The sequence below is a fragment of the Stegodyphus dumicola genome, chromosome 3 (genome assembly GCF_044657685.1).
Source record: "Stegodyphus dumicola isolate Sdum_Otavi_A_Nest chromosome 3, ASM4465768v1".
NCBI classification, from domain to species: Eukaryota; Metazoa; Arthropoda; class Arachnida; order Araneae; family Eresidae; genus Stegodyphus; species Stegodyphus dumicola.
The window spans coordinates 55366349-55378452 of record NC_140770.1 but is presented as its reverse complement, the minus strand read 5'-3'; the positions used below and the strand labels follow the sequence as shown (position 1 = coordinate 55378452).

At 31.8% G+C, this 12104-nt stretch overlaps 1 protein-coding gene across 1 annotated transcript in view; it reads left to right on the top strand.

Moving 5' to 3' along the window:
- The window catches only part of LOC118187255 (uncharacterized), a 176114-nt gene that overhangs the window by 80842 nt on the left and 83168 nt on the right, over positions 1 to 12104 (top strand). The window contains exon 2 of the mRNA XM_035357438.2: positions 10333 to 10684. Coding sequence (XP_035213329.2) covers positions 10339 to 10684 — 346 coding nt within the window. The 5' untranslated portion in view covers positions 10333 to 10338. The remainder of the gene's footprint in view (positions 1 to 10332; positions 10685 to 12104) is intronic.

The following is a 12104-nucleotide window of genomic DNA, read 5'->3' as shown; positions in this document are numbered from 1 at the left end:
TTCAGAGAAGACACCTCAGTTTGAATCCCCAAAACATCAATTCAAGACTGTTAATATATATGTTTCTGGTACTGAAATTCTATCTGAAATGAATACTCATTAAACAGCTTAATTTGCTTGGTTGCTTTGACCAAAGATTTAGTTATTTTAGCAATTAACAATAATTCTATTGATTTCATTTATAGGAAGATGTGGAATTTTTTTTTTTGTTGCTGTTGACCAAGGAGTTAACTGGCAAAATAATTAACTACATTTCATTATAATTCCATTTTTTTGGAAATACTAGCGGAATTTGCTTCATTGCTATTGAACACAAGGAGTTAATTGCTTTACGAATGAGCTATAATGTCATTAACTTCATTTATTGAAAGCTAGGTATCTTGGATTATAAAGCATAGAAGGTGTCGAAAACGATATTAATATGCATTGTTTCCTTAACCGTTGAATCTAGACATGTGCTTTCAGTTAAAAAAAATTTCAAAATTGTTGGAAAATTTGAATTCCTCCTTGTCGCTGCTCAGTGCCGAAGAAGTGAGAAGTTCAACATTATAAAATGCCGCGAGAGAAGCCAAGAAATGTGTGAAGACTTTTGTGTTCTTTCGATGTACCTATCCGCGGTGTGTCACATTTTGGTTATCGACGTGGCTTGTAGCCGTGATTCTCTCCAGAGCGGTGTGGCGATTTGATGCATGGAACATAGCTGATGAAGACTAGATTAGAAATAGGGATCTAGAAGAGTGTTCTAAGTAGCATTTATATGAAGTTATCGCATGGAATTCTAGTCAAGTACCTGCTGACCTAAATGAATTGTCAAGTAGACTCTACTGACATAACGAAGCGGTTTATACTATTCATGTTAATCGCCTTTTATTCATCTTATGTTTTTCCTCACATGTCGTAGTTTGACATGTCCTGTTTATCTGTTAGTATGCTCCTTTGGCAGGCAGTTAAGATTTTCTACCAAGTATTACTCTCAATAACACCAAAACTCTAACAATAAAAATAAAGTAAAATATTTATAGAATAGATCGTTTTGAGTACTAAGGGGGGGGGCGGTGAGACAGATTTTGAAATGTCGCTGTAGAGCGAAAACATTTAACTGGTAAAACGTTAATGACGTTTTTATTAGTTATAAACAAAACAAAATTCAAATATTAAGCTTTAATTTCAAGAATGAATTTGTTAGCTTTACTTGATTTCTTTTTTTCAACCAAATGTAGGAAATGCAGCCAACTAATATATAATCTCGAAGAATATATTAATAGCTCAATCTGACAATTTTTACTGCTATTTTGGGTAAAAATAAGTTTTAAATTTATAGTTGGGCTTTTCAAAATATTTAAACGTATTTATGCTAATTTTGCGCGTAAGGATATGGAAGGTTATTTGGTTTATTAAAAAGTCATGAGCATTTTAATAACTGGATTATTTTAACTGTATGAAAAGCATATAGAAAGTTAGATTTTATCTTAACGAAATTCTGACATCTGTACTATTAAAATTATTTTCAAACGTCTTCATTTATTTTGAGAAATTTCTTGATAGGATGTATCGATCTAGAATCAGTGATTTAAGTTAAGAAAGCTGAAAGAAGAACCGTCTGTTCAGAAAATAGTCAAAATATTGTTTGGTTTTTTTTATTAGAGAATTTGAAAGAAAATTGCGTTTTTTAGATGAATTACATGAGAAAAAAACCGTATTTATATGTAAAAATCAAAGTGTATATGTCGGCAGATAAAAATTACATTTACCCCTGTCATGTTGTCGTTTTACACGCGTGTAAGTCGAAGTATTAAGTTTATTTTACATCAAGTACTTATGCAATATTAGCCTTTCTCTCCCCCCCCGCGTGGAAGTAATAAATATTTTACATCGTTTTTCTTATCATATTTATTACACATATGGAAATTTTATCTATAACTTAATATCGCATCTCGGTATAGTCTATTTTAAAATAAGGAACCCTTAGGAAGGATAATTTTTGGTATATTTTAAAACATGAAATGGAAGAAATTAAAGTATGCAAATTACAGTAATGTAACTTAAAGATTATTTTGTATACTGTTTAAAAATAAGGTAATAAAAGTTTATTTGTAATAAAACGACACTGAGACAAACACTGAGGAAACTGAGCATAATGTATCTGTAAGAAATTGGAGTAGTTCAGAACGAATTAAGTGGCAAAAAAAAAAAAAAAAAAAAAAAAAAAAAACGAAAGACATCAAATTTATTTTTACGGTCAGGAAACTCCATTTGGTAACATAAAAAATAAATGATATATGACAGTCAAAATTAAAACTTCGGAAATTTGATGCTCGTACCACATACGGGCAAATCAGAATGCAAATATTCTTGTCCGTATGATGTACGAACAAAACTATTAAATGATTAAATTATAAGTGTCAATCTGTTTGAAATAACAACATATTCGAACAAACTGCTTATTATTTAGGGCGAGGTTATTTACTATAAGGAATTTGAGTATCATAGTTATATGAACCTTACTGGATGAGTTTCTTTAAACATTACTACCTAACAATCTGAGTTAAGTTTTAATGACGGTCTTATTATTAAAGTATGATAAATAGCAATGCAAAAATTATTGAATTTATAGTCGCTTATTTGGAAACGCATTATGATTAGAGAGGCCTTTAATGTACAGTTACTTTTATTCAGTATCTAAAATTTAAGATTGAATTTCGTCGTCCTTGAAGTGACATTACTCACCTTGACGACGAAAATCGAGTAAAATTATGAGATATTTGTATTCAACGCAAGTAATTAACAAAAAAATTCTGCAGTGTAATAATGTGTAAGAAACATAACGTGATATACTCGTGCGTCGATGAGTTACCTTGAATTGGGTAAATCTTACGCAACAGCTGGAGTTCTGACGATAAGACTACATACTGTAATTTCTCGCAGCAAGAAGTCAGTCTTCAATACTCCTCTTTGGAATTCCCAACACGAAAAATTTTCAAGACCTTCACTCTTCTAAAAGACCTTATTATTTATTCGAATGACATTTTGATGAATTCAGGGAAAAAATGCCTTGAAGTAGTATGAGGATAAAGACTACTGGGTAAAACTAGATTTTTATTTTTTAGTTATTTACTTATCTGAAGTTTAAGTGTTAGAAATGAATTATCATTAATGATAAGGTCTTTGAAACGTAAAGTTTTAATATACCGGAAAGCTGCTAATAAATTTTATCTTCTATCATTTTTTTTTTTCATTCTTTTGTAGCAAAACCTCCATTTTCTTAGATCGTTCATTCTTCTTTCTATGTGAAGTAAAATTGCGCATTAGAGCTTTTTTTTTTTTACACTTTGCAGTTCTGGAACTTTCGATAAAAGTACTCGTACAGCTCTTCTGAATATAAGAGTGCTAAATCTGTAGTTACCACTTCAAACTACCTGCAAATTTAATAAATTGAAACAACACACAACGCAAAATGCAATCAAAAAGCGAAGCTCGCACGATCTACCGATACGTCAAATCAGTTCTGAACTAAAAAGGTGAGAGCTGATGCTCCCTCTGGTGTTATATAGTTCTAGCCCGTCCGCCAAGAAATCTCTAGTACCTTCCATTTCTCAAAATTAGTGGAAGGCATATGCGGTTAAAGCTACGTATAGGGGCCGGATACGGTTGCTGTTACGTGCCAGATACGGTTGTAGGAATCCATTACAGCTACTAGAATGTCGTCAAATGGTTACCAAGTTTGGCCATTTTCGGTTATTTATCGCAAAAACCCTCGCCAGCTTTGCGAGATAGCCATTCAATTGAATGTTAAAGTAGACTTGTCCATGAATCTTATTTTTCTGGCACAGCTTCGGTTTTTCAAGTATTTCATGTTATATTATACAAAAGATATAACAATGTCATATATAATTTCACTAAAATTATTTACATATATATAAAATTCGTAACAGTATTTATGGGTTTCTTTCTTCGTATTATTCATTTATAATGACAATATATATTTCTTTATTGGAAGAGTACAATAATGTATTCAAGACAAGTATATATGCCTGTGTGTTTGTAAAATGTGACAGGAAACTACTAACTTAAATTTGGCAATAGTTATTCTTAATTCTTCATTTTAATTGAGCTATATCCCCTTCCTGTTTTAATTGTTTATATAATTTTTTGACTGCTTCTTTACAAATTAATTCGTTCATGCTTGCTTATGGAATTCTCCTGCACTGCAACAGCTCGTATCCAATAGTAGATCCAGAATCTAAACGAAGAAGTAAAGTTTGTAAATATCATTGCTATGCAAAAGATATATAAAATTGGGCAGTGCATAACGCACCCAAAAATGGTGTGGATGGTAAGAATTAAGCGTCAAAAAACAAAATAATGCTTCTTATTATCTATGTGAACTTCTACAAATTCCTTCTTTTGTTAGCATTCCATCTGTAGAGCAGCCACATCTGCAACCATGTCGTTTGTCACTGAAAAATAAGTGATGTCTTCTCTCTCAGCATCCTCAATTTATTACATACACCACATACAAACACACACACTCAAAAATGCAAAAGCACGGCCAAAAAGCTTTCAACTATTCATTTTATTATAGTTTTAAATTCTTTTATTTGTACTGTAGTATATTATTTAATCGTTTAGTTTTTAATTCTCTGCTGTGTATTTGCTTTCTGTTAGATTGTTCACCACTAAAATTTTACATTTAATTGCTTTAAAAAAATCTGAAAGCTTTCAGATTTTATATTACGCCCGAAAGAGCGTTTTGTTAACGTATTGTGTGTTACCTTTATTTATTAAATATCATGTTCTTCTCACATAAACCATAAAATTTAATTCAACACCAATATTGCAAATAGTTTAAAAAGAGCATATCTTTAGAATTTCCGATACACAGTCTCGCACGCTGGAGATAATTTTTTCCCACCGTCCAGTGTTGTCATTGCTCGCGTTGAAATCGTTGTTAATCAGAAATTCTTTAAAGTTTAACAAAATATAAAATAAATAATATAACAAATTCTAAATTTGCGCTTTCAAATGCCCATATTAGAGTGGAGGATTACTTTTTTCAAAATTTGATGTCTAAGTTCTGTTGTTTTTTTCACAATGCGAGATATACATACATTCATTATTTAATTTCTCGAAATATAATGCAGGGCTCTAAAATTTGGTGGCAACAATTTGAAAAGTGAGACGCCGTTTATAGTGAACCAACGCAAAATGCCAAAATGAAATTAATAGCCCTTCTGGGCAAATTGCGCCTTTGGTCTATCTTGATCCTTTACTTCATTTTTCATCCAGGTACTTGATTTTAATAATTTATAATAGCATCGGTGGCTGCTGGTGTGGGACCAACGCCTTAAACACTACAGTCTAAATCATTCGATCGGGTAGACCCTGAGAAAAGACAATTATAAAAGTTATTGGCTTAAATCAAAACTCATCTTGAAGTTAGCCATTTGTAAAATAGTAAATGTTAGGGAAAGGAAAATAATGGATGAACCAAACAGTGGGAAATGAACGGTTTTTGGTGCATAGCGGGTTCACCCTCAAGGCTTTTATGTTCAAAGCTATTTCTTCCCTATGCTCAGAAAAAAAGTAAAACAGGTTTTTAAGATGATCTGAAAGGATAGAAAGAATATCTTCAGTCTGAAACGCGAGTTTATTTTCTGAGATGACAATGATAGTATTGTTTCTAAATACGTCTGTTATCTACCCAAACCAATTCATTTATCAATTTACCCGGTTTAACAACAAATTTGAACTGCAAGATGACATTGGTATTGTTGTTGCCATTTGTAATTAAAAAAATGCTAAATTGTGAAGGTGACTGGTTAGGACTTGTCGTTAAAAGACATATGTCAACAGGTACGGCTTATGTTGTGTTTACACCAGGAAATAAAAAAGAAAAAGGACCTGATATTGAAGAAGTGTACTGTATTTCCTCTCGTATTTTTGTCCCTCGCGTGTTCCCCCCTCCAAGCATTTTAGCTCTAGGCTGCAAAATTTTAAAAAGTATTCGAAAATATTTTTCCTTCCTCTGCTGTAAATAAGTTTTTCTCTCTGAGGGCTATTTTATTGTTGAATTATATTCCTTTTATTTTTTAAAGAATTTTTATTACTTTTGTATTTGTATTTCATTCGCTTTATTTTTCCTTCCATATATTATTTGAAACGTATGGTGCAGATTCTTTGTTAGGCTTCTTGGACAAGGCAGGTATTCTCCCACTAAAGAAACTTTCCAAACATGCGATTTCACCTTACTTCTGTTATTTACGTTCCAGTTCATTGCAGCTTTATCTACTGCTGATGTGTTCCGTCTTTCAAAATCCGCGTCTTTTGTTCCCCTTCTTCTTCCTTCCTCTTGTATCCCTTTTAGGAAAGGGATATAAGGCCAAGACTTATTCATGTGAGGTGCCCCTGAAGCTTTTATAAGTTAACTGAGCCTTTCACGTAACTTCACGTAACTGTCCGGGACTTTATAAACACTCTGTATATTTAAGATTTTTCTTTGATATTCTGCTTTTGGCTTTATATGAAACTTTCAGCATGGCAAAGCTAATCACGAAAGTTTTGTTTAGTCTAATAGAAGTAAAAACGCTATGTTATAAGAGAAACAATGCAACAAATTCATGCTATATGAGTATTGTTTTATTCTGGTATAAAATAATAAGTGCAAATACAGAATGTGAGGAAAAAGAATGAAATATTTTTGGCCCAGAAAAGCTATTAGTCTCGAAACGGCATTTTGCATCGAATCACTTTAAATGTACGGATTACTTTTCGAATGTTGCTACCAAATATTATCTTCATACATTATATTTAAAGAAACTAAATGATGAGGAATCTACATGAATGTATGTATGTTCCTCGGATTGTAAATAAACAAAGTATCTAGAGTCATCAGATTTTTAATAACATAGTCCTTCACCCAAACATGGGCAACTCGAAGCTCGAATTTGGAATTTGGAATTTGTGTTATCGTCTATTTCATATTTCATGAAACTTTGACGAATTTTTGATTAACAAACTTAACAATTTCAAAGCGAGCAGTGGCAACGCTGCAGAGAATAAAACATTTTTATTTCAAACATGCGAGACTGTTTATAAGAAATTCTTAAGATATGCTGTTTTTAAATATTTGTAGCCTAGTGTGACGTTAACCCAAATGCTCTCGATACGTTATGTGTCTGCAAATGGAAAAAAAATCGCTTTTTATGTCATATATTTAACCCGATCATCTTCCAATAAATATTAACTTTCCTTCAATTATATGAAGCAAGACGTACAAACTATTACTTAACAATTTGTGGAATTTATTTAGACAAGTGCAATGCACCTATTTAATTAATCTTTAAAAGAAAAAAAAATGTGCAATCTTCCTCAACCGAAACTGAAAGAAAAATGAAAAAAAACCTCACCTCAAAAACGTTTAAGAAAGGCGAGAATTTAAAAAAAACTTTCCTTGTTGTGTATGTGATGAGAATGTTTTTCACCCTTTATCTTTAATATAAGAACTTAATGTGTAATCTTTCCTCATTTCTTACAGTATAAAACAGGATATTTTTCTAGGATCAAAGTAATCAGTTTTCAACCGTAGCCTTATTTTTTTCTTGGCCTTTCTTGTCACTCGTGAATGAATTTCAAAATAAGGATGATTAGTATGTGTCTGTGTAGTAGGAGTTATCTCATTTCTTTCCTCTTCATTTGGGCTCGGGCTAAAGACAATTATGTTCTTTCTTCCTCACCTTGTTAAACATTTTCCCACCTCATCAGAAGAAACGTAGAGTTATTTAAATTATCTGTGGCTGTATTCTCCCTTTTATTTCCTCGTAAAACGATGTTACTTTTATTTTTTAAAACGAAAAAGGAAGCTTAGATTCGGAATTATTATCAGATTTGAGGAAATTTAAGCATATTTGTATCATTTTAGTATTTCCCCTTTCCTTGTCTTGAAATAGGCTATAAACAAAAATTATAAATGGATTCAATAATTGTTATATGAATTAGCAATAAATATATCTTCATTCCCATCAGCTAAAATAAGCGTCATTTGTCTCGTGCTTCTAATTGTGGAAGCTCTCTGTAAATTTTCGCATATCGATTTACATAACAAAGCCAATTTAGAAAGAAATGTGTATATATATATTGATAAACAAGACACATTATATTATCCCTTGCTATTTATTTCAAGACACATTATGTTTTTCCTTGCTTTTATTTCAAGACAGTTGTTTTTACTAAAATAGAAAGCTCTTAGTGGGAAATGAAAGATAAACATTTGAGCAGTTTAAAATAAATGAAAAGATCGTTGAGAAGAACGTGATATTTAATAAATGCAGTTAAGTCTCAAAATGTTGACAACAGAAGGACAAAAAAAGTTTTGTAAGCTATCTTGATAAGAAGTTTTCATATTCATATGCTGAATTGAGAAAAAACTGGAAAAATTACAGCAAATGTTATGCCAACACTTAACACTGTATCGGGAATTCCTAACATATGCTTGTATGTTGCTTTTAAAATTTTTGTGATTTTGCTGCTGAATTATATATGGCGTAAGTGAGAAGAAAACTGTACTTAATATAATAAGAAGACAATACTTAAGCTAAAAATCGAAGAAAACAATACTTAAGTTAAAGGCGAAGAAAACAATACTTAACATAAAAAGCGAAGAAAACAATACTTAAGATAAAAAGCGAAGAAAACAAAAGATAAAAAGCGAAGAAAACAAAAGATAAAAAGCGAAGAATTCAGTACTTAAGATAAAAAGCGATGAAAACAATACTTAAGCTAAAAAGCGAAGAATTTAATAAATGTAGTTATTATATATGGCGTATATATATACATGTAGTTATTATAATGTAGTTATTATATATTATCAAAATGTTGACAACAGAAAGACAAAAAAAAGTTTTGTAAGTTATCTTGATAAGAAATTTTAACATTCATATGCTGAATTGCGAAAAAACTGGAAAAATTATAGCAAATGTTATGCCAACACTTACACTGTATCGGGAATTCCTAACATATGCTGGTATGTTTCTTTTAAACTTTTTGTGATTTTGCTGCTGAATTATATATGGCGTAAGTTCAAAGAAAACTGTACTTATATTAAGTAGCTTAAGTATTGTCTTCTTATTATATTAATAAGAAGACAATACTTAAGCTAAAAAGCGAGGAAAACAATACTTGAGCTAAAAAGCGAAAAAAACAATACTTTAGCTAAAAAGCGAAGAAAGCAATAATTAAGATAAAAAGCGAAGAAAACAATAATTAAGATAAAAAAACGAAGAAAACAATACTTAAAATTAAAAGCGAAGAAAACAATACTTAAGCTAAAAGCGATGAAAACAATACTTAAAATAAAAAGCGAAGAAAACAATACTTAAGCTAAAAAGCGAAGAAAACAATATTTAAGATAAAAAGCGAAGAAAACAATACTTAAGCTAAAAAGTGATAAAAACAATACTTAAGCTAAAAAGCGATGAAAAAATACTTAAGCTAAAAAGCGATGAAAACAATACTTAAGCTAAAAAGCGAAGAAAACACTACTTAAGGTAAAAAGACAAGAAAATAAACAAAAAATGGGTTAGCAGGGAGTGAGTATAGGAGCAGACTGGTAGACTATGAGCTTAGAGAGAGCGTAAAAACTTAACAAACCCTTTTGGGTAACCGTTAAAATATAAAACCATTCAGACTTTTTTAACCGTTTTATATTTTTATATTTGAAGATTCATACACGTTATTGTTCTAAGAAGCATTAAGAATTCAAGTTTGACATGTCTTCCTTGGCAGTTATTTTCGTAGGAAAAAGTCTCTTTAATGTTTAAATTGCAGGTCGTTTCGAGTGTAATTCTGTGCTAATACTAATTTTAATTATATAAATACTGTCTAAGATATTATAACCCATACATCTTTGAAATTTAAAGAATCTAAATATTCTCTTATTCTTTTATTCCACTGACCCGTTTAAATATTCGACTTATTAAAGCATTAAACAATGATAATTATGTACGAATTCAGGCTTCTGGTGATGGAATTACTACTTATATTGAAGATTTTGAGTCTTTTCCATGTTTAAAGCAAATAAAAGCTAGTTTCGCTTATAAAAAAACAGTTATTTTGCCACAAAGACATATAATGGTAAATATCCATTAACCCGTCTTTTAACGGCAAATATGCATTTGCAATTTAATTACGTAAGTGGAAACTGTTTAAATGATGAAAATGAATTTTATATTTTCTTTATAAATGCAGTGCTATTTGTTTCGTTTTCAAACACTTCTTTTTGTAGATAATTTTTTTAGATATTCAGTCATTATAATAATTACATATTTATTCTTTCAGATATCAATGCAGAGACTGGACATTAAATCCACAGGCCATCATGTACTTTGCTTGTTATCGCTGCTTGTCTACCTGTGCTTTCAAACTGATGCTCAGAGTTTCGGAATGGAATCGTGTTCCGTGGCACCTCATCACGTGACGGTGGAACCTGAAGCCGACGTGACGCTTGGTGCAGTGTTACCAATCCATCATCCTGGTGAAGGTGTTTATGGATGTGGACACCCCACTCCCGACGGTGTCCAAGTCTTCGAAGCCATGAGATGGGCTGTAGATGTCCTCAATCATAAGAGCGGACTCATTTCGGAATCAGGGGAACTTAGCAGTAGTTCTCTCATACCGGGAGTTCGCATTGGTAAATACGATTTTCAGAAATAACCGTTAATTATACCAATAGTAAACTAATAAGGTGGATATTTCACAAAAATGAATTTCAGGTGTATGATAAATACTATACATGCAATAGAAATGAAAATACTGTATAACTTATCACAAAGAGCTGGAAAGGTACGTATGGCAGTTTATGTCTGAAATGATAGGTTAAAGTTTCATCAGTGAAAGTTTTTAACCCTATTTTCCTACAAATTCACAAGAAAATGAAATTGCCATTTAGATAATAGACAATTTCAGGACCTAATAAGTGTATTATTAGAAGTAATATTATTTTGAACTTATTGATAAAAATTCGTATACGGCCGTGGTATTCATTTAAATCTAAACAAAATTTCGTTTTGAATAGTAGCTTTACTTACCTCAAATGATCTTAATAAAATTTTCGCAGATAAAACAACAATGAAAAAAATTCAAATATAATTTTTATTAACTGGTTCAATAAAATATTTTGCTTTTAATTTGTTTTCCAATGGCGGGCGCTTGCCTTATAACGGCAATGGCTGCTCCAGGCCAGAGGTGGTGGCTATTTTATTCTGGAGGCACCTAATAGGTTGTCAGCGTTGCCTCCTATGAAGAAGCAGACTATTTTACATCCATGGCTTCTCCGGGATTCGAGCCGGGCCCTTCCGCATCGCAGTCAGGCTTCCCTAAACACTATACCCTGTGGGCGGCCGTGCTTTTAATTTTTAAGGCTTCTATTTACATCACACATGTGCATGAAGGAAAGAACTAAACATCGTCTGTAGCTAACCCGTTTTCTGAGATCGGAACTCCAACTACCGATGCTCAATCAAACTACCAGTGTTCAGTGATGTTAACGCTGGGCCGCTGGGGAGTGCTTAAGCTTTGAGACCTTAAGTGTTTTCTGGATCATCAAACACGTATTCATACAGCTAAAAGCCCATGAACGTTGCTATAGCTAGTGATATGGCATATAAGGAGGAATAAAATGTAATAGATGTTAATAGAATCGCCAGTCATAATCCTTTCTGGTCTTTAATTACCTTTATCGGGTTTTGCAAGAAAGTAATTTAGTTATTTTAGTATGAAATAAAACTAAATGTTTTCAAAAAATGACCTTTAACCAGTCAAATATCTTGCATTCTGTTTAATGATTTTATCCCATCTTTCTAGTAACTTCATAGAATATCTGATTTTTATCAGCAAAAAACTCAACCAAGTACGATTCTCGGTCATAGTTATTACTGTAATTTTTACCATTTAAGAAGTTTCATTACACAATTATCAGATGGTGCAAGCCTGGTGCTATATGAGGAATGCGCCATCACTCCCCAACTAAGCTCCAATAAGTTCCCACGTGTTGCTAAAGATGTGTGAGACTTCGCGTTGTCGTGGTGGAACACGATTCCTTTGCGATTTGC